Here is a 22849-nt window from a genome sequence, read left to right on the forward strand (position 1 = left end):
CACGGCTCGGCCTGGCGGGAGGGCGGCTGCGATCCGCCGCGGCCGGCGATGGGAGATGGAAGGAGCCGGCGGTGCGGTAAGGGGCGGCGTGTGCCCTGCGGTGCGGGGGGTGCGCTCGGACGGGGGTACTTTCTTCCTTCCATTTACTTTTGCCTTTTGTTTTCTTTCATTTCCTTTTCTTTTTTATTCTCCCCTTTTCTCCCTTTAGTTTTCTTTTTCCTTTCTTTTTATTTCCATTTCTTTTTTGTTTTTCTTTTCCCTTTCACTTCTTATCTTTTCTCTTTCCCTTTCCCCCTTTTCCTTTTTTTATGTCTTCCCTTTTTTTTTTCTTTTTCCTTTTTTTCTCCTTCCTTCTTCCCCCCCCCGCTTTTTACACTAAGGGAAAAAAATCTCAGAGCCCGCATCTGCCCTCATTACTGCTAGATCCCCAGAGACACCAACGGCACAAGGGAGGCTGCACTGGGACCCCCACCCCAGGGCTGGGACCCCCCAGCCTGCATCCTGTGCAGTTGGTTTTACTTCTGTCTCCATGTAACTTGTCTGTGTAACAAACCGGCGCTGTTGCTGCGCTGACAAACTCTCTTCATCATAACCAAATTCTCGAGTTAAATACAATGCTGTGACAAAGCCAGCGTCTTTGGCTGAGTAGCAGCGTTGTGCTTTCTGTGGAGGAGTGGGGTTGAGGTGAATCCAGTGAAGGTGTGAAGTTTTAGAACACTAAATGTACACAGGGACTGTGTTGTTACCTTCATCCTTGCTACCAGGGACTGGAGCTGCGCTTCTCAATGGGAAGGAACATAAACACAGAGTTGTAATGAGCTTGAACTTCACACAAACTCACTGAAGATGCTAACTTCCCATACAGACTCAGTATTTCCATGCCATAAACAACAATTACCTGGCTCCCACAGGGTGCCAGTTAGTATTTTGTCAGGCCGAGCAAGCACATCTATGTGTTATTGAAGTGATTTAGGCGTGTAACAGGCAACTGCAATTACTGCTGCCTTTGCAGCTTCAGTCACGCTTTAATTCTGTCTGTGTGTAGGGCCATTAAAACAGAAAGTTAAATGTAATATTTCTAATGAAACTGGTGGTTGCACACTCACTGTTTGAAGGAATTGTAATGGGCTGCTGAGAATCATCCAAGCCTTTCTGGTTTAGCTAGTAGAAAGAAACTTCTTTCTACTTCGAATGCTTTTCCATCAGTCATATCCTCAGTTGATGTGTTTCAGCAGATGTTACCAGTTTAATGCTAGCTGTGAATCTGGCCTTGTTGTCTTGATTTACACAGACTGAGGGGTTGGCTATAGAGATGTTGGTTTTGGGGTATGCCTTTGGTGAGAGAGCAGGTGAGGTTAAACCATGTGGGAGTCCCTGTGCTCCCCTTCAATTTCAGCCTTGGTTCATTAGCATCAGAAAATCCTTTGCGGTGGTAGTAGTGGGGTTAAAAATATTACCAAGAAAGTTACACGCTGCTCCCTTCAAAACTTGATACAATAAAAAACTTCGTACTTCTTGATACATAAAGAAAATTCTTGCATAACTTGCCTCTGTGAAAGGGGTGCTATTGGTGCTTGAGCACGTTATCTGATTTGCTATTGCCATTTCTATTAACATCAAATTGAGAAGGGAAAGAGCAGTGAGGATCCTAATGAACATGCTAGTCGGTGTTTTTTTCAGCAAGAATTTCTTTGCTGTTGTCACACTGCATAGCTGAAAGACCTGGATATCATTCGAAGCAATTCCCCTCCCCACCTCGTTCCACAAATGGACCTTTCTATTCTTGCCCATCTTACTAGGAAAGTTTGGCATTTGTTTTCTCAGCTTTGATTTAAGAGATGGTTTGGGGTTTGATTCCTGTGGGATGAAGCAGCAGTCTGTCTGTGGGACTACTGTGGCCCAGTGCCATGGAGCATCTCTGCAGACAAGTGGTTGTTTCCATGGGCGTGCTCTGAGCAAAGTGCTGAGAGCTTCAGCGTTGGGGCTGGTGGTGGAGGTGGCACAAGTCACACCACACACACGGCTGTCAAGAGGAAAGGTGCTTTGGCTGTGGCTGATAAACTGTCCTTGAGCATGCAATGCAGCTGGTTGCTTGAAACAATCCCTTCTCCATGGAGGGACAGGCTGGCAGGCCTGGGAAGCAGGGTGATTTTTTTCTGACGTGTTGCGTGTGTTTCTTTGTGGAGTTCCTCTGCTTAGTTGCACGGGTCCTGAGAGTGGAGTACTGCTGGGTGCTGGATTAAAGAGTAATTTAGAGGTAGCGCAATGTAGGGGCTTAGGGAAGGGAGCACAAGGAAGGGAGAGAGGGATCCGCATCTGGAGAGTAAGATTAGGTGGGTCCCCAGGGTACCAGAGAACCATCTGCCAAGCTGCTGTGCTCCAGCTGAGCTTGGGCAAACCTGTGAACTGCCTCCAGAACTCAAAGGTAAGTCAGCCACCAGCCAGAGCGTTCCCCTCCACGTCAGCTCTGCAGCGCGGGTGCTGGGGGTCCCTGGGGGGCAGCAGCTGGTGGAGGTGCGAGGCTTGTGGGTTCAACCAGGAAGGGTGGGAGCTCAGCGACATGTGCCACCCGTTCTCCACGAAGGGAACTTTCCTTGCAGCTGGTTCCTCACCTAAAGCAGCGCCTGGCTTCTGGCGGGGCGGGGATTCTGTGGCTCTCCCACCCAGACCCGCTGTCTGCCCTGGGGGGGGTTCATCACATCCCAGTGGGTCATAAAACTGTGTTGTGTGGGTCCTTCCCTTTGGAGTTTTGGCTGATGCATGATAGGGAGCTGCTCCGGATCATCACCATGTAGAGATAGACAAATTTAGGTCTTGAGCAATTTGCGTCTTAAAGATAAATATCTGAGTCTCTTTCTGAAGGTATTCTTGTCCTCTGGCACCAATGGTAACAGAGGCTATTTCCAGTCCTTTTTTTTCCTCTTTGCACTGAGATGAGGTTGGTGGGAGGTAGAAACTGTACTCTTCTGTGGGATGAAAAGGCTGTTTGAGACCAGCTCTAAGTGTCTGCCTGACACTTTCAGAGCAGCCCTAAGTGTCCTGTTCCTCTCGGAGAGGGCACTGTTTGAAGTACGCTTCTGCAGTATGTTTCCAGGTGCTTTTCCTGAGCACAGCCCCTCCTTGCTCCGAGATGCCTCTTGCTGTTGTGCCGGCTCCTGTCAGAGACCACAGGCTCCTGGGGTGCTAATGCATTTATTCTCTGCATTACAGTGATGAGGAAGGCGGGTTGTGGATGGGGCTTAAAAGCAGGGTGGGGTGAGGGCTAGCCCTCTGGGTGCGGGCTAGGTTGCTACAGGGTTGAATCAGGAGTCAGAGGAGCTCGGGTATTATCTAGCCCTTGAAGCTTGAATTGCTCCTGCATTGACTGTACTTCCTGGATGCTGTAACCCAACAAACCTGCCGGGGCACCGGATCAAGCTGTCCGTCAGGGATCAAGCTGTGAGTCAAAGGAGGAACTCTGCATTTCCATTTCCACCTCCACCGAGTGCTTCGGCCACCAGCTCCAGCAAGTGCGTGGTGCTTGCTCCCATAACTGCACGGAAAGGTTTTCAGTGCTGCGACCGCTGGGCTAAGCCTAAGGAGAAGGGGCTGGAGCTGGCTTTTGAGGGTGGGCTGCCAAGGCAGACAGACCGAGGCAGTGGTCACTGTCAGGCTTGCCAAGCACTTCATGCTGCAGCCAAGACAATTTTCTGGACACCTGGTGAAAGGGCTGAATAAGAGGGCATTGTCTTGAGTCTGTGATACAGTAGCTCGCCAGCGGTAAGAAAACAACCCAAACAGCACAGATTATACAGTGCAAGCCTCCCTTTTTTCACAAGGGATGAATAGGGCTTGCTTTCTCTTCTGAGTGTGAAATAGCACAGTGGAAGAGGTGGCATATCTCCAAAGTGTACTCATTATTTTTTTACAACAGTTTTCAAACAGGAAGTGTCATTGGGGTAATAACTGCATCTCCCAGGTTGAACAAATGCCAAATGTGATGGCAAGATGCACTTAAGCCTGGGATATGGCTGCATTTCAGCATTAAAGGAAGAACCCTTAGCAGGAAAGCCCTTTTCTCAAAAGAAAACAAATTCTGGTACCAGCGAGTTCTGGTTTTCATCAGCTTTCTTGCCTGTGGACTTGCTGTGACCTGATGAGGGAAAAAGAAGTAGTATTAACTTCTTCAATAACGGGACGCTAGCCTGTGTTGTGCTGCTTCTGGAGGATGTGTCACCTGTGGTGTCTTCTGCCTTCCTACCATGGCTGAAACTGCCTGGTGGTTCCTGTCCGACTGTGGGGACACAGCTGCCCAAGGATGTTGGTGCGGGCACTCCTTAATTTGCACTTTCTTAGCAAGCAAGCAAACTGCTCTTGCAACAACATCTTTTCAGTCCCCCAGCGTTTGCACAGCAGGTGGCTTACGTGAAATTTGTTGGTGTGACTTCTAGCTTCTGCCTCAGTTGTGCTGGGGAGAAGATGGCTCTGATCACACTTCAGTCAATTTCTGATCCAATTAGCTTCTGTTAAATCTAGTTAAGAACCAGAAAGAACAATTTAGGTGAAAGCTGTAAAACTAATTTAAATATGTGATATAAAATAATCATGCAGGGTCAGTGAGCTATGTCTAAATTAGAGGGACATATATTCCCCATTTTCCATGCTCTGTCACTGTGTTGTAACTCTACAGTTTGCCCTTGCCGCAGATGAAATGTAGGTTTTCACACTTTTTTGGGGGTTTTGAATGGTTTTGTTTTGTGTTTTTGTTTTTTTTGTTTGTTTGTTTTTTAATGTTCACTAAATTTGAGGTGCAGAGAATATTTTTATCATGTTGGGATACTAGCATTAAACCATGTTTCTAATACTGATTTGAATCCTTCTTTACTTCCGTCCATAAAACCAGCACTTATTTAGCTGGACATAGAGAATGTACAGCACATGGGAAAAGATGCGCCTTGCAAGTTCCCAAGTCTTAGCAGATGTTGGCTTGGGTTTTGGAAAGAGTTTAGTTGCTTAAAGATACAGATGTAACTTCTGGTAGGCTTATGAGGCACTTAGGCATATCCAAATTTTTGCTTCCGTGGAGTTGAAATCCATATGGAGCAGACCTGCCTAAACATTGTTCTGCCATCGGAATGACCTAAAGATGATGGAAGCACACTACTTGCTGAAAAGAAGCAGTCTGTCAGTTTGCTAATTATATTCAGAACAGATTGAACAAAAAAAGTAAATGCAAGATGTCTAGTACATGCACCACTGAATTCTCTGAATAAAATATGCTGTCTTTGCGCAGTTTTTCTTAAAAGCGACCCCTGACCTAATGCTGTTTGACATTACTCAGGAAAAATACTTGCACTGTGGCTTTTAGTGTTTTGGATCTTTTTTACTATCTTTACGTTTTATAGTTAAGTTCATGCCGTGAGCTCAAGTCTACCTTTCAATTGGCTTGCTCTGATTTTTGCACATACCTTAGAAAGAATGCATAGACATCCAGAGGCCCATACAGCATACACCAAAAATCACTGACTTGGCAAATAGAAAATGCTGAGTGACCTTTGAAGGTAAAGTGTAATCATACAGACTTTGAATTAATATGCTGTTCACATTCACTCAGTTACAGCTCAGACAGTGTCAGCCTTTGCATAATAAAAAGCATTTAATTCAGTATAAGAGCTGATTGCTTCCTAACAACTTCAACCAAACAGCAAAGCAACCATTTCTTCAAAGGGAGGAAAACTCAGGTGCAGGTATAAAACAAGACAACCAGACTGAAAACATATTTTACCTGCAACTCCTTGATATAGGGACGCTAAGGCGTCCATTTTTTGTCACTGTTCCCATGCCTTTTTCTAAGCAGCAACTCTTTGCTTGGTTTCTGAATTGAGCCTCTCATCAGACACTGAACTTTTGTGAAGTCTGCCTTTGAGCGGGGAGAGCAGCTCCGATGGTATCTGCGCCCTTTCAGTGTTTCTCTCTCCAGCCTGACTGCTTCCCGGGAGGTGAACACATCCCGTGGCGCTGGCAGCAGGAGGGGAAGCCTGCAGTGACCCCCTGCCTTTTGGTGAACCCCTGGGGTGAAAGTATGGGGCACCTTTCGGTGAGGACTCTCAAGGAGTGGAGCTGGCTGGGGGGTACCGAGCCTGAGGTCTGCCGGGCCCAGGGCCATGCCAAAGCCTGGTGGGCAGGTAAGAGTGGATGGCTGCACCAGTTTGGACCCAAGGATGTTGGCAGATGTGTGAGAGCTTCATCAGAAGGTCATGTTCAGCTTGGAGCTTCATCAGAAACGTATATTGTGGATTTGTATCCCGTGAGCTTGTTCACCCTCTTTTTCAGCTCCCATAGGATTTTGGTTTCCATGACATTGCTTTGCAGGGAGGTGTGTGGTTTTAACTAGAAACTGTGTGAGGAACCATCTCCTGTTTGATGTGATGCTGACTCCTAATACCTTTTGATGTCCTCTGGCTGTTGTATTAAAAGAGGTGGTGAATCACTCATTGCTCTTTGCCTTTTGCAGACCCCTTGTGACTGTATGCATCTCTGCCACGTGTCTCTCAGCTGCCTCTTTCCTTCAGCTGAAAATTTCCAGCTGACTTAGTTATCTTTTTTTATAATCCAAACTCCTCTGCTGGACAATGGCTATAGGCAGTGCCCTCACACAATCCCCTTTCCTTCTTCCACCACCTTCTGGCACTCTACACATCTCCCTGCAACTCCTGATAGCTAGGAATTAATTTAAACCCAAGCTGAGATTTCTTCTCTTCCAAATCCTTTGCTAGCATTAAATTTTGGCAGCTTCAGATGAGATTTAGCCATACAAAACTCCTTTCTTTTGGGTCTTAATATATTTTACTAACACTTAAATTTAAGAATTGCAAACACATGTATTAGTGGGGTGTGTGTCTGTGAGGAAAACACAAGCATGGCATATGGGGTCATAGGGAAGTAAAAACTAGAAAACTTGCTAGTGGTCTTTTTGTGAGCATCAGCCCTCTCTCTGCCCCTCTCTGTGCCGTTGGTGAACCAGCTTTCACCAGCTAGCAAGTTTATTTTAACTCCAGCTTTCTGCATTTCATACTGTAACTTAGGAAAGTGACTTACGAAAAGCTCAACAGAAATAGTGTTTCCTGAAAAATTAGTGTGACCTGTCATCTCCCCACTAGCCTCTGTCAAACATCCAGAAAGCCCTGTGCCACCGGTGCAGGGGTTGTTGCCCCACCAGCTGCACAGCTGAGAGGGAGAGTGGTCAGCTCTGGGAAAAGGAGCTGTGCACATGCAAAAGTGTGCAAAACTGGGGCTCCCCTGAGGCTGCCTCGTGGTGTGGCTCAGTTGTGGAGACCCCCCACCCAACTAGCCAGTTCCCTCCAGGTTTTCCAGTAAGCCTAGACGAATTAGAGTAGCATTACTTTCTGGGCGTAGAGTGGCTGGGTTTTGTTAAGAAAGCTTGCAGGGGTCCCCCTGGAGGATGCTTTGACCTCTCTGGCCTGGCTTACGGCCCTTTGTGAAAGGTCCTTAGACCCCTTCCTGCTGATGTTTTCCTTTAGCGTGGCTGGTCTCCTGCTGTCCAGCATTTCGGCTGACTCTTGCTCCCTGAGGGCTCAAACTTGGGCATCCATCCCGTTCTGCTTTTTCCCAAGCACCATTTTCCCAGGTCTCCTGCGAGCAGTCAGCCTGTCTAACAGCATCTGTCCTTGCAGGGGGGTCTGAGAAACTCCAGACTGACATTTGCCAGTGAATTATCTGCTCCCTTGAACACTTCCTTCTTAATAGACATTTTCAAAGAAAACACATGACCTTAAATGTGAATGCTTCAGGAAGCATGAGTTCACGCCGACTCTTTGTACTCAGACTCACCCATTCCTTGTCCCAGCAGCCATGAACAATGTCATCCCCTTCACTGAGACCCACAGAGATGGAGCCCAGCTCTTCTCTCCGCTCAGCGGCAAACGGTGGGGAGAGAACAAGACCATGATATTCTTCAATTGGTGCTCCCTGGGATGTAGGTATTTAAAAAAAAAAAAAAAAAATCCCAAAAAAAAAACTGCCCCAAAAAAGGCCCCAGCCAGAACTTCCGTTAAATTCAAAAGAGCATGCTTCAGTGCTTTCCTTCCATGGAGGAAGGAGGAGCATTTTCTTCAGGCTTGGATAACTCTCCATGCCTATCTAAAAACCACGGGGTTTTTAGGGGGCAGTTTGAGGGGAACTCTTGACTGGAGTTGAAACCAAATTTATCCAGAGAGAGACATTGTACTTTAGGAAAGACAGCAGCCAAATCTCATCAGGGGCCTGCCTAAAGCCACCTCTCAGGGGTGAACTGTGGCAATGGTTTCTCCTTGTAGCTAGTGGTCCTATGCTCTGGTTTGCACGTTCAGACAGCAGAGTAGAGTTCAGAGGCAGTGTGTGTGCCTCATGCTGGGCTGACTTATCTGTCTCCTTGGCAGCTCCTGCTGGAGGAGCAGGATCCCTGAGGTCTTAGCATCATGCTGCTGTTCAGTTCAGTGCTGAGACACAGATTCAGCAGCTTCGTTTCCCATGCTAGCCTGAAACCACCACAAGCGCCATGGGCATGACCTAAACAGTCTCTGCTCCCTCAGCAAAAGGGACAAAAGCCCAGCAAGGTGGGACCTCTGTTGACCCATGCCAATGCCTTGTGTGAAGTCAAAAAAAACCTGGTCCAGTGTGTTGGCAGGAGGTCTGAGGGGTGAGGACTGACATGTCCAAGCTAACACAGCCTCATGGATGATATACAAAATTCACCCAAGAGGTAAATGCAGCCTACCCAGCTCCCAACCAAGAACTGTGACCTAGAGAAGTAGGCTTGATCAAACATGTTCAAACAGGCAGAAAACGCTGCAGGAGTGGTGAATGAACGGGCAGGAACTCACTGCCGCTCTGCCCAGAGCGTAATTGGACTGAAAAACAGTGTGTATGTGGCTCACGAGAAATGTATGGGCAGCTGGGCTGATTTAAGGGGATTGATGTTCAGAGCGAGCGTCACCCTCTCTAGCAGTGACAAACACCAGATGCATCAAAGGTGGTGGTTAAAGCCCTCTGAGGGAAGCAATTATGAAATGAGCTGACCCGGATGCAGATTTCTTTGCCCTTGAGCTGAGGGAGAAAGCTTAAGCAGGAGTTTTATATCCCTTCCAATCTTAATTGTATTTAATCCTTGCTAATGCAGCTTGGAAAGCACCATGAACATTTGTCCAGCCCTTTTCTGGGCTCCTGTTTTGGGGCATGATGACCTCTGCAAGGTTGAATGAGTGGTAGATTGAAAGAAGAACAGGAAAGCACATGTTCTCTCTCAATTTTTCTGGGGTTTTGTCGTTGTGGTTTGTTTTTTTTTCTTTTCTGTTTGGTCTCTAAGGAAGGGCAACAGTAAAGCAAGAGTCATAAAAGCCAGCTCTGACCTCATAAGCATCCTAATTGTCTCACTCTCTTGCTTTCTTGTTTTAGTATCTCTTGTTTGGATGAAATATCATAAACTTATCCTGGACCTGGAGGCTCTGAACTGCTTTACCTTTACACATCCTTATAGTGCTCTGACAACCTAAATAGATGTTAGGTTCAGTGTTCCCATGCTCGAGCCAGTATCTGTAATTCTCATCAGTGGTGCTGAGCACTTCTGAAAATCAAGTTATCCCTTTCAGGCGCCAAGACAAAGGTCTTACAGTCTCCGCTTAGGCACCAAAGTCTGATAAATGGTGCCTTGTACACTGAAAAACCATTAATTGAGCCATTAATTCTTGCCTGCTACTGGATGATGCAGAAGGTGCTGTGAACCAGACTCTTCCTCATTGCATTACAGTAAGGTGCAGGCAAATACATACCCTTGGAAAATGTTCTCATGGGCAGGAAGCTCAGATGTCTGTAAAGCCTCGAAGAGCATGGCTGAGGGATGGAGGTGCTGTGTCGCAGAGGTGTGCAGACTAGAAATTTCTGATGGCTTAAGAACTGGACTGCTCTGTTCATTTGATTTTCCATTTCATTCATCTGTGAGTGGGATTTGGCACCAGCTAGATGTTTAGCTTTCTCTCCCTTCACATCCATCTGGGTAGGCTGAGTTTTTGTCTGGCTCTGTAAGCCACTCCTGTCCAGGCTATTGCCAGACCAAGGGGCCTCCTCCTGTGTGCCCTGGGTCCAGATGTTCCCTTTCTAGACCTTCCAGCCCCGCTTCCTGCAAATAAATGCAGACCTGTTAAAGCAGGGGAGACATGGAGGCTTCTTCCAAGCTCATTTCATCATGCTCATGACAGTCATCTTTGTGCTAGAAAGCCTTTCATCTGTTTCATCACCTTTTTCCCTAAGTATTTGATAGGCTAGTGTTAGCAGGTTCATCAAAGTACCCATTGGAGGCCCAGTGATGAACAGCTGGACCAGTGAATGGTAAATATAGGCGATCTTCCACCCCTGTGGAAGATCTACTGCCCCCTTATTACAGTGCTGTGTTGGACTAAATCCTGCAGAACTGCTGCAGTGCAGAAAGGTGGGAGAAGTAAGGGTGAAAGACCAGGAACACCTGGAGCAAAACAGTTCTAGGGCATGGGGCAAGCTAGTTATTTGTCAATATGCTCTTGGAAGAAACTGTAATTGCTGGAGAGCTGGCCTTAGAGGTATGTATGGATTTGTGATTCCATCCATCTCTGATTAAAAAGCCTTGACCTTGTGTTCTCGTAAATTATGTGTCTCCTGTACTTTGAATTTCTGTTTGTAGTTGACGCTTACCCTAAGGTATTTGGTGGAAGTGAATAAATGTTATTACTGTCCTGGGGGGCAGAATGTTCTATTTGGCTTTTTTTTAAAAAAAAAAGAGTATTTTTGTAAGCTAAGGCCTTTTGCCAGTGTGAACCTTGCAGTGACTTGCTATTCTGTAACAACTGGCTGCCTCAAACATAGGGTATGAATTTAAAGGTCACTAAAGAATTTATAGAGTTAATGATTTATTTCATCTGTCACTTCAGACAGAAGAATTACAGGCTCCGTCTTGCCCAGCTGGGAAGAAACTTAATGCTGACTGCAGACAGTTTTTGCAGTACAGTTTATTGCTGGTGTGTGCTTTATCTTGGAGATTTGATTTGTCCCCACCTGTTCAGAAAACTAATTTTAATCTTAGTCCTGCAGCCTTTCTCTCCTCTGAGAAATGGGACCTTTCTTGTGCCAAACTGCTTCTTATGAGTAGGAAGCAGTGGTAAGATGCCTGTGTGGCACTGGGATGCTTGATCTGTCTGTTTGTTCCTCTTCCCAGGTGTTCCTCCACTAGCCGGGGCGACCACCCAGTGCCCACTCCCTGCCTCATGGCCACAGAAGCAGGTTTGACTTGGGTGGTACGGTCATAAAAACAGGTTGGGCAGTTGTTCGGATCTAGACGGTGCTGGTCAGGCGTGGGATACCCAACGGGGACCCTCAGACAGCACTCGCCACACAGTTGCATACCGTAGTATCTTTTTTCCCATTTTTGATCATCCTTGTTGTACCCTTGCTCCTCCTTTTCTCAGGCCCACTCTCCTCCCAAAGAAAGCAGCTTGCCCCATTTATGGTTTTCCCATGGGTCTCAGTTCTATGACATCCATACTCAAATTTGCTATTTCTGATACTATTCCCTAGGCATTTTTAACCCTAACTGGGTGGTAAACTGAGATGGTTTCCCAAAGCTGCTGGCCTTGAAGTGGGTAAACTGACTAAAGATGTGAGGGGTTGGGTGCTCCAACATCACTGCTTGGTACTGAGCTGCTTGTGTTTGAAGACAGAGAGGTGAGCTCTTCAAAAGCACTTTGAGTTGGCCTGTGTCTGCTCTGGGTGATCTTGATGGTGACAGAGTTAAATGAACACTCTGAAAATTCTACCTGACAGCCCACCTGGAGGGATTTCATGTTCCTGCTCCTGTTATTTCACTGAAAGGTAGATAACTTTGTTTATTTTGACTCCACAGGCAGAAGCACTTGTGTGGGATAATGATGTATCGGCTCACGCCCAGACTGTTGCCAAGGCCAAATATGAGTTTTTATTTGGCTTGGAAGAAGACAAGCCTTCAGAAATGGGTAAGTGCTATGTATCGCTATTTTGTGCCAAAAAAAAAAAAAAATCTCTTAAGCCACTCAGGAAAGTTTTGTGGAATCTCCTAATGACCCCACCAGGGCTTGTGCAATGTGCTGTGCTGCCTTTCGCTGGACCGCAGTGCAAGCACCAGACTAAGGGACCCTGATGCTGAGGCCTCAGAAGATGACAGCAGTTCCCTGTCTTGCGCCCCCCCCTTTCTCTTTGGCTCACCTGGGCCACCTCGATATGACAGTGGGGACTCGTGCTGGAGATGCGTTGGAGGAGGGAGTCCCAGCACTTCTTTGCAGCAGAGTTGTTTCAGCCACACGTTCTGCAATTGCAGGTGCTGGAACACGGCCATCTCTGCCTGGAGGTCCTTCCAGGAATGCCCTTCGTGGTCTGCACTTTGCTCGTCCTACAGCTAGAGGTAGAGAAGATTTTAATTTAGATACTTGAGGTGGTACCTGAACTTCTCTGTTCTCTGTAGCTAGTAATTCAAAAAATCCAGGTGCAGTATGTAATATTATGCCTAAGGATCAGTCTTGTTTCTGTTCTTTTCTTGTAAATACAGGGTGTTTTCTACCTTTTCCCAGCCCAAGCTTAGAAGAAAAGAAAGGTAGTTACAATACCTATTTCTCTTGCCCCATCATAATTCTCAACAATTCCTGCCGTCTTTGCAAAAGTATTTCCTCAGGCTGTTCTCTTTGCACCTTGATCCTCTCTAATTGCAAATTTTCTGGGATGTCATTTTTAATTAAAGAAGACTCCCTTCTTGCCAGAGAAGGGCAGCACTCTGTACAAGAAACAAACTGTGTAGGTTCCTCCACTTCAGTGAGGAAAGGGGAAAAAAAAAAGCAGAACTGAAGACTGGAAAGTGAGTAAACAGTTTCTCCCTGGATTTTCTAAAGTTTGGTCTTCCACTTGGGAAATCGTAATTGCAGAGAGGAGGGGGAAAAAACCAAAACAACCAAAATGTCCTCATTTAGGAATTTTAAAAACTTTTACAGATTGCCACAAAATGTGTATCAGATTATTACATGAATCATGATGACCTCATTTCTTGTTTGGAGAGACACAGTGTGAGAGCACTGTCAGCAGGCATTAGTACATTTCCGGCGATTGGCATTAAATAAAGTATGCTGTGTCCAATAAATCCAAGTGAATCTATTGTTATTACTAACCAAAACAATTATCAAATGTGATGTGTATTCTGAACTGACTGGGTACTGAGCCCTAAAATAAAGGGTGGCAAAGAATAAGTTGGATATATTAGTTTGTATGTGTACTTTTCTGTATTTTTCCTGTGCTGCTTCTTGCCTGAATCTCCTTCTGCTCCTGTATTAATCAGAAACTACCATTAGGGGCTAACAATTAGTGAAATGGGAGTGACTTCAAATACTTTCCAAATATTTAACAGTGGTTAACATATAACATTTGTGAATTGTACCCAAAACCTGGATGACATTGTGCCACCTAAGCTGGCTTTGTGGTGTTACAGACAAATGCATCATTTTCCAGAAAGATGTTTGCCCACAATGGATAAATGACAGTGCGGCCCCTTCTACTTTTTTTCTTCAAGTGAGCAGGTTTTAACTGCTTATTAACTGGAGATGAATGAGGACAGCGTGACTGAGGGCACAGTAGTACAAACCCAGGGCTCTGTGATCCAAACCCTGGCTTCCTTTGATTTGATGCATATCAATATGTATGCCATGACATATGTTTTGGGAGGAAGCAGCTATGCCTGAAAGTCTGTGTCCTGCTCTGGGAGGAGTTTAGATGGGGAGGGGAAAAACACCACCAAAACTCCAGACAAACCCACTCTCTTCTAAAGCTGCTTTTGGAAGAAAGAAGACATGCTTTTTGTGGGCCCAAATGTGAAAGATTTCAAGCAAATGAGTGACGGGCAGGGCCAGGAGAAGTACTGGTGTTTAAACTTGATCAAGAGAATAACTTGTTACCATGGGCAGTAAAGCTGAACTTTAATTTATCTAACCCAGAGCAGTTTACCCATGACTTGGCTGGCCTCAGAAACTGAGCGTAACATGTAAGCTGCTGAGTGGCTTAATTACTTCTGCCTCCTAGTTTATCCTTTCCCATTCGGCCACAGCCATATTACTGAAGCCCTGCTGGATGCTGTTGAGGGTGTAAATTTTTTAATTGGGTACTAAAACTCACATTGGACAAGCCAGTTCACAAAGAAGGAAGAGTACCTGGGGTCGACTGCGGCAAACACTTCTCTTTGCCTAGATGGGAGCCTACAGACTTTGTTAATAAGGTGCCATGCTGATTTTTACCTTCCATGAGCTTGCGGTCATTTTCATAGGTGAGAGGAGGCGGGGGGGGGAAGTTAAATGCCTGCAGAAGACATGTTTCATTGCTGATATTCAAATGCTAATAAAGCTGCCACATTAAAAACAATTACTCCTCATTTCTTTCCTTTGCTGCTCTCAGTCTGGTTTTCTCTGGGATATTTGTGATCCCTGATGTGCTCTCATCTTTACTGTGCGATGCCTTTTGTCTGGCTCCTCTTGTCTGTTGCCCATCCCCCTGCCCTGGATACATATCTCAGAGCAGAAGCAGGTCCAGGCCCCCAGGCCCCTCAGCACATCACTGGAGGACTTGGGGCCACATGTCTCCCTGCAGAGCCCTGCTTATGGGGCTGCTCCTGGCTGCCGTGGGAGCGGGGAGGATGCACCACGTGTGGCCACACACCCTTGTGCCGACTGGCCGCCTTCCTTGGCCAAACCCCAGCCTTCTGCCTTCCAGCAAAAGAAAATGTTTTTCAAAAACTGCATTTGTCTGGGTTGGACAAGACGTCTTCTCAGCCTTGTTGACATAAAGGGCACTTGTTGTATATGGAAACATACCCTCCTCTGGAATCAGCAGTGGAAACAGTGATCTCTATTGAGCAGCCTTATCTTTAGGCCTGAGCATGCTCCAGAGTACTGATTTTTATGCCTTTGCAGTTAATACATTTAAATACCAAAAAGAAAAAAAAGTCCCAACAACATGACTTAGGCCTAAAAAGTGCTTCCTTGGGGAAAAAAAAGGAGATGCTACAAAATAATTGCTTAAGTAAACATGAAAGCCAAGTACCCTGTATTTCCTGTTACATGAGAAAATAAATCCAAGACAGTTGTTAGGAAGAAAATAGCTTCTTAAGACTTAGAAGCAGTCTTTTCTCTGATGCTTCTAGGAGGAGAAAGCTTTCACCCCTCCTGTGTAACAGAATTTAATCTCATCCTTCACAAAAAAGCCCTGTACAAATAGTCCCCGGGTTGCTATGCAAATCTGGTCTTTCCCAACAGCTGCTGGAAGAAGCTTGTTTTTGAATTCCTGGTGAAACAAATAGCTTTTTGGAAAGCCTGTCACTTGCTGTTTTGTGTACAGTGAGGTGTCATGAGGCAACTGAGCTCATTTAACAGCTTCCTTTTGCCAAAAGAGATGGTCCCAGCCGCACGCTGCCACGGATTGTCTCATGCTAGTTCTAGTGCTCATCTGTTTTCTTACCAAGCTCAAGCCAGCAAAAACTGAGTAATAAAAACCTCCAAAACAACGCCAAAAAAACAATTCTAAAAAAAAAAAAAAAGTTTGCTTTCTCCTGGCAATGTGTGCTGAATCACTTCTGCAAGGGGTAAAACTGCGCCAGAGCTAACACATGAAAGAAAATTAAATGCATACTTTAACCCATGCAACTTTCCTGTTCCTGAACCTGAATCATGGAAATGATTGCTTTTGCTGCAGAATTCCTTGAACTTGTATCAGGAGCAAAGGAAGCACACAATGGCTGGGGTTTTTTGTATAAGCAAAGCCTTTTCATGGTTCTGTGATGCTGATTTAAGCAGCCTTAAGCAAATTACCCCAGTAACTTTCTGTAAAATGAGTATCACTAACTTACTAGGTTGTCCTTTGCTCTTCCGGCTCACTTGCTTTCCTCTGTCACTTCAAGTCATGCGTATCCAGCTCTGTTGCACCTTCCTTGTATTGTATGGATGTGGCACCTTCCTGATCCTTACTCTAAAAACTGCCCTTAGAACAAGGTCATTCACACGTTGCATCGTTCTCGCGCTAGCCCGGATTGCTGACTGTAGCCTTGCCCAGTGCTTCAGCTGCATCGCTTTCCATTTTGATGCACCACCTTCTATCATATTTTCATCTCTTGCTCTTTCCATCTCCAGGCAATCCTGAAAGTCCCTGGTCTGGTATCTTCCTCCCTAGCTCTGCTTTCCTGAAAAGGTGCAAACCAGGATTTTCTGAGGGCCTGATTTTCACATTCGTGTTGCTTAATTACAGTGGAGAGAGCCTGTGAGGATAGATACACCAGATGTGCATTTAAGAGTATTTCCTGCAACATTTGCAAGGGACACATGTAAAACTGGAATCCAGAAAGTTCAGACCTGTGGTGCCCTCACACACTTAATTAAAATTCCATCATCCTGTGTTGTGTACTTGGGTCTATCAGCTTTTTTCTTAGTTGTTTTGTAGTGTCGCACTGCATTTTCTGACACACTGAAGAACTGTAGGAGTTTTTAAATAGTAGTGTGTAATAAATAAGTTTTCTCATAGATATCCCTGATGTTGCTGGTTGGCAACGATGTAAAGAGAAGGTTAACTTTTGAAATTTACGTCCTTGGAGGCAGTGTACTAAAAGGTACTTTTCTGGTTGAGTTTGTGCACTCTCAGCAGTGATTACTTCTCCAGCACCAGCATGTTGACCAGCTGTGCTGAGCGCTCCTCTTTCACGCCAGTGCGGAGTGAACCAGGTCATTTTCAACTACCGCTTGGATGCTCTGAGGAGCAGCAAGCTCTTACAGCACTGTCAGAAGAGCACAGCTGACTGTGCATGTAGAAAAATTAATGCCAGGGAAGGAGGACAACTTGCACTGTGCTCTGCTTCTCGGCTGCGTGAGGTGGAGCTGTCTTTCTGTCTCTCCCTTTGAATTTCTGAGTCCCTTTTCCCAGGGCTGAGTGAAGCTGGGGCATGCTCCGGAGCCGTCAGGTGTAGTGTGATGGATGTCTGCATTTCCAGTCCCAGGGAAAGGAAAACTAAAGGGGCGTGAGGCATTATGCTAAGTCCCTTGCTCTACAGGAGGAAATTGGATGTCTTGTGACCTGCACTTGAAAGCTGGCTAGTTCAAGTTATCATAACCTACAGCTGCAGGGAGGAGATTACCACATCCTCGACTTGGTAAACAACAGAGTTGTTTGAAGGCCAAGGGTTTAGTACAAATAGTTGTTAAAACATGGACTGTTTGTTTATTGTTTTTTTAAGGTGCAGAATTAAGCACTCAGAAGTTAGGAAATGCCAGAGTTAAGGCAGTAATTACCTCCCTGTCTGTGGGCTGGCAGCTGAATCCGAGAGCTGCCCTGACGTGAGTGCACAAATATTTGGGGTCCTGGAGATGGTGGCAGCCCGTTGGTGGTGTCTGGCCGCTTCAGACGCTCTGAGCACACGTGGCGCAGGCTGAGCTGGGCTGAAGCTGGCAGGGGTCAGAAACACTTTCCCGGAGGTGGTCGGGCCCTTCCCTTCTGTCCAGCAGACAGAAAGCGACACATCCAGGTCAGTGGACACAACAGGAGAGGCTCAGACGGCTGATTTGGCTGGCTGTAGGCGGGTACAGTGGGGCACAGCTGTACTTTATGAGCTCCTCTCCTCTCTTTGGCTTCAGCCCTATCACCTGGTGAGACTGGCAGCACACCCAACGTAAGCCCTCTGCTGTGGTGTAGCCTCGATTCATCTCTGCAGCTTCCTGAAGGAAAAGATGCATGTTATCCTGGTACTGGAGATGGCTTGATAATGAACATGGAGAAGGTGTTTAATTAACATTACGTGGGTAGGTGCTGTTCTGGCCTGGTATTGCATGGAAAAAGTGTAACATGGGGTATGGCAAGTATTTTTCCTCTTCGCAGTTCACGGCTTTAATAAGTGCCTTCTGCTCTAGACCCCCACATTGTTTATTTAGCTCTGCCCAGTTTCCTGAGGAAGGGAATCTCATTCACTGTGCGAGCTTGCTCAAAAGTTACGATGCAACGTCCAGCTGTGCCTTTAGCAGCAAGTACTTGGGAACCTGGGAGACGCACATGTCCCTCTGTGCCCTATTTTTGTTTTATCTGCCTATGTAAGTTGATATCCAGCTCCTAGGGTGCTTTGAGGACTGCTTAGCAAGCTGTCTCTTAGCCTGGCTAATTGGTCCCAAGCACTGAAATACGGTAAGGGGCATCCTCGGCTCTTCAGCAGCTGCTGCAAAGATCCAGAGTTTCTGGGGTTTGTTAGTAGTACTGTGGGATTTTTTAAGCCATTGCTGCTTGCTCAAAGTCTGGTGATAGATTTTCTTATCTGAAGATATCTTTCTGTTTGAAGGACTTCTTGAGGGTTTTAAAAAGATTCTTGAAAAATACAATATTTTAAATATGCAATATTAAGGACAAATGGAGAGGCTGTCAAGTCTTTGTAGACGCTGCAAGGAGCTGTCACTGCTCCAGAAGTTTGCTCTTTCAGCTGAAGGGTCTTAAGGAGCTTTCAAAGTAACTCTTGCTATCACCGTGTGTATCTACACTTAGAAAATCACTTGTTAGCTGCTTGCTTTCTAAATCACAGCAGTGGAAAAAATAGAAAATTTTGGATTCTCTTTGGATCTGTCTTCTGAATTTTGCACTTAAGACTTTTCCAAACATAAGTCTTAAACCAAAACTTGAGATTCTTGAGAGCACGTCACTCTAGGGGGTGGGGCTTTAAAGAAGAAAAGTAGTAAAAGTAGAAAAGAAATGTAATAAGACTCGTCCACGCTTTTACATCAGGATAGGGAGCCCAGATACTCCCTTTGTATTCCCTTCTGTCCCCCCTCACGCTAGCAGCTGTTTCACTCTATCCTTTTGCTTTCCAGGGTAATGACTCTTGGGACTGAGCTATCTCACTGACCATCTGTGGCCCACACAGCAATTTGTAGTGGATAATCCCTCACACTAAACCCTCCTAGCACCTGCTGCATGTTAGTTTTGGACTTTGTCCTGTTGTGAGCTCACTGTAGGCCTGTGAGCTGCTGCACAAGGTGCCATCCTTCCTGCAGCTGGGGGAAAGGTGCGAGGCTCCCCAGGTGACTCTTGGTTCAGTGGGGTTGGGGTGACGCGAGTGCTCCCAAACCCTGCTTACCACTGGAAGATAGTTAAAATCTGTGGGGGGGAAAAAATTTGCAACTGAGTCACAGCATTGCTTACCTCAGGGTGTCCATCAGGAACAGGGTTAGAAGGTTTGCATTTGTTAAAAAAAAAGCACACACACTCAAACAGACATACCTGGGTATTTTACATGCTGGCTTGGTCATTACTTTCGTAATGGAGAGGATTTACATTCTTAACCTAGCAGCTCTTCTCATTCTCTGTTTTTCAAGCTGTGACCACTGGCATCACATCACCTCCTGGCTCCAGGTGCTGGGACTTGGCTGGCAGAGAGATTTGTGATGAATTTACCTACTGTAGGCATGGGCGTCCAGTGGCAGACTGAAGGTTCACCTAACACAGCTCTGGTTTCCCAGAAACCCCAGAATTTAAGGAACTATGCAAGAGCAGCAGAAAGCAGTACTGTTCTGATAACTTCTTCCAGTATGCAGCAAGCCATAGATGCATGATTTCCTGGGCAACACACTGCCCCTGAGCACTTGCAGGGGGATTATTTTCTTCCCTGAACCGGTCAGTTTCATTTCTGGGAGACCCTGTGCTGCCCACACCACTGCCTCGCTGTTCGAGCACAGTCAGGGGAAGGTGGATGCTACCAGGTCTGTGTCAAACCTCCTGCTGGCACCAGGAGGGACCCGCTCCCATCAACTCTTTTTGGGGTGAAGGATCTCGGTCAACGTGGTCGCTTTTGCAGTGTAGGCTCTGCCAGATCTCTGATCCCCTCCACCTTCCCTGCATGTTTGCTATGGCAGCAGAGGCATTTAACCAGGGCTTATTTTCTAGGCAGCTCTCCCCTCCCTCCTCCCTTTGCTCAGCTTCCCTGTTTCCACCAGCTTGTTTTTACATAGTGCTGGTGTAACTTTGCAGGGATGAAGGCCTGGCTCTGCTTCCCCCGGCAAGCAAACTGCCCAAAAGCCTGGATTGGCAGCAAGCTGCCAAAAACCTTGCACCCAGTCCAGCATGGACGTTTGCAGTCCAGTAACAAAAGCACCCTGCTTGCATTATGGTAATCCCCTGGCTTTGGCTAATGAAGGACCTCCGCGGGCCAGGGCGGACCTATCACGGCACGGAGAATGACATCATTTGGAAAAAGGGCTGCTGCGCAAGGCTGCCAGTGACTGTGCAGCATCCCTCCCCTCTCATAGGGGGAGGCCGCTCCGCCTCGGCGTGCACAGGCACTGCCTTGTAAATCGGAATAGTTTTGGTTGCCACAGAAGTTGTAACTCGAGGGTGTGCGGGACCAGGAGACACGTGTGACCCCCCCCCCCCTCTGGCAGGCTGCCATAGAGGCACAATGCCATAAATCCTGCCATTTGTTCATTAAGCTCTGTCACCTAGCGATTCATTTCCTCTTAGCGCATGCATTGTTTTCACTTGCCCCAATTTGCCTGTTACAAATAATGGCAAGAAATGCCCGTACCAAGAAAACACAACTGGTGTGACGCTGCATGCAGGCTCACCCACGTGCTGCTGGTGATCGGCGCAAGGAGATGGGGAGAAATAAAATGCAAGATTGACTGGGCTGCTTTGTGAAGCCTTCCAGCTCAGTTATGCCGAAACGCCGCCAGGCACCCCGCGCCCTAAAGCCAGCACACGACTCTCAGCATCGCCATTCTGCCCGTTTCTTCCCTTATGGATGCGGCAGCTAAGCACAGACGTCTCCCTGGCATACCGTCAGGCAGCCTTGCTGGAGGAAATTTTTTTTTCCCCTCTGCAAGCTGCCAAGGTGGACTTCTTAGCTCCTGCGATAGACTGAATGAGACTGCAGTTCCCCCATCAGTTTCATAATACTCAGAAAGCATCCATTTACATCATTGTGTGCAGTGCAGGGCAGCAGCTGCCAGGAAATTTGAAACTATTTTGATTCCAGTTGACTAGAACAGCAGCAATTGAATTAGCTGGTATCGCTATAGATAAACTGATGATCTGTGCATTTTATTTCTTTGACCAATGGGTAACTGCTGGAGCTACAGTAACCTCTGTGAGTAAGGAGACTGTTCAAGCAAATATATCTAATTTCTTGAGCTAGCTAATATATATATATATATACTGTATAGATAGAGACACTCACACCATTCTTTTGTAAAATGTACCTGTAAACAAAATGTCTGTCTATGCTTGTAACTTGTGTTTTGCTTCCTAGAATTTCCTTTTATTATGCTGTAGACAAGCTTGCTTGAGATGGAATGGTTATTTACCTATGAAATATCATATCTATGCCTGATTTAAGTCATGAATTCTTTCAACGTCTAGTCATCAGAAAGGCTGCCAACTGCTGTTAGGTTATATTTGCCCGGTTTCAATTTTCTAGCCACTCACCCCCTTTCTCTTTTAGCTTTTTCTCTCTCCATTTAATTATCTCTTTTTTTCTTTCCTTTTTCCTTTCCTTTTTTTTTTTTTTCCTTTGTTGAAAGAAGCCACCTTCAATGCAAAGTAGAAATTGGTGTTACCTGAGAATGTGTGTCCTTTCTTTGTTTGTTTGGTGATGGGTATTTTTTTTTCCCTGCTCATCTTCAGTGCGGTCCTTAAATTTTGTGGTTGCCTTTCTAGCCTTGTTTGTAATGCAGTCATATTGGGGGATGGGGTTGGACAGGATATGCCAGTAGCTGCAGCAAGACATGATGCTGTGGTGGTGGATGGGAATAAGGGAGGAGTTTTCCTTAAAGAGCTCAAGCTCCTCTAAGCTCTGGTACCTGAAATTGGCTCTCTGAGCAAAGGCAAAGGCTTTACACCTTTTAGGAGCGGGGAGTTTACTGCACGAAGTGGAGACCTCAGTCATGGGCATGGTGGTACCTAACGTAATGGGGACAATCTTCTGCTTTGGTGCCATATGTGAATTATTTTTTTTTAATCAGGCGGTGAATTAGGCAATGTTCCTGCAGGATGTCATGAAGGCAAGAATCCTGCTGACTTGTGCTCTCGTACAGCAGCAGTAGCAGTCCTTCCGGAGCAGGGCTGCTGGCACCTCAATGTAGAAAAAAGGCTTTAAATTTCTATTGTGAAAGTGCTCCTCTTGCCCGGGTGAAATGTGGCTTGTGAGTGTGGCAGAGAGGAGTACCTGTGTGCACGCTCCCTCCTCCTGCACCTCTCTCTGTGCCCGTGTATGTGCTCTGTCTGTGTACCTCTTGAACCTGCTGGGCTTGCCAGAGGGTAAAGTTTGCTTGGGGTGAAGTTCAGGAGGAGAGGTAAATGAGAAACGTGCTTGGGGTTACTTACTGCCGCCAGCAGCAGCTGCCGGTGGCGGGTAGGGACGCGCGGCCGTGCATTTAGCATTCACCGCCAGAAACAGGGCTGCCTCTGTTTCCCTTGTTTCAGTTCAGAAGCTAAGATAGCAATTAGCAGAGACGAGCCTGGCGCCTTGGCAGGGTCTGTGTGCGGTGCCTCGCCAGGGCTTTGGCCTCCAGTGCGTGTTGGCTGCATCCCAGCCCCATGGGGGGCCTGGGGCTGACGCCGTGGGCTTCCTTCCAGCCAGGCGGGGTGCCTGGGTCGGAGGGAGGCGAGGGGGGGTTCTGGCTCCTGAGGCGTCCTGCATGGCCTTCCTTCAGGAGGTGGCCAGAGCCTGCGGCCCAAGCAGTGCCACGGCCAAGGTGCTGGGAGCCTGAGGCAGCTCCCGGCTGGGGACACCTCCTGCTTGCAGGTCTCCAAGCTGAGAGTTGCTTTA

General features: G+C 46.6%; 2 protein-coding genes across 10 annotated transcripts in view; one reads left to right on the top strand and one right to left on the bottom strand.

Moving 5' to 3' along the window:
* Positions 1–9: 9 nt before the first annotated feature.
* PSD3 (pleckstrin and Sec7 domain containing 3) overlaps positions 10–22849 on the top strand; it is a 110140-nt gene continuing 87300 nt past the window's right edge. For 2 of the 3 annotated variants that reach the window (XM_014958125.1, XM_014958127.1), the window contains exons 1-2: positions 10–76; positions 11906–12014. In XM_014958125.1, the coding sequence (XP_014813611.1) occupies positions 56–76; positions 11906–12014 (130 nt within the window). In that variant the 5' untranslated portion in view covers positions 10–55. Of the gene's footprint in view, positions 77–11905; positions 12015–21061; positions 21170–22849 lie in introns of those variants that run through there. The other variant, XM_014958126.1, reaches the window with a different exon arrangement.
* Positions 995–21757, bottom strand: LOC106897483. 7 transcript variants are annotated; one of them, XM_014958130.1, is made up of 6 exons: positions 21639–21658; positions 19309–19454; positions 12244–12433; positions 9807–10153; positions 7831–7968; positions 995–4511 (listed from the first exon to the last, which is right to left on the bottom strand). In XM_014958130.1, the coding sequence occupies exon 6, from the start codon at positions 2359–2361 to the stop codon at positions 1393–1395; it is 969 nt and encodes a 322-aa protein (XP_014813616.1). In that variant the 5' UTR covers positions 2362–4511; positions 7831–7968; positions 9807–10153; positions 12244–12433; positions 19309–19454; positions 21639–21658; the 3' UTR covers positions 995–1392. The 7 variants fall into 7 exon arrangements, with proteins under 7 accessions (XP_014813616.1, XP_014813615.1, XP_014813619.1 ...); XM_014958129.1 differs by lacking the exon at positions 19309–19454 and having other exon boundaries at positions 21639–21757; XM_014958133.1 differs by lacking the exons at positions 19309–19454; positions 21639–21658 and having other exon boundaries at positions 995–4132; positions 4405–4511; positions 12244–12497.

This window comes from Calidris pugnax, unplaced genomic scaffold (assembly GCF_001431845.1).
Source record: "Calidris pugnax isolate Ruff unplaced genomic scaffold, ASM143184v1 scaffold317, whole genome shotgun sequence".
Lineage (NCBI taxonomy): Eukaryota > Metazoa > Chordata > Aves > Charadriiformes > Scolopacidae > Calidris > Calidris pugnax.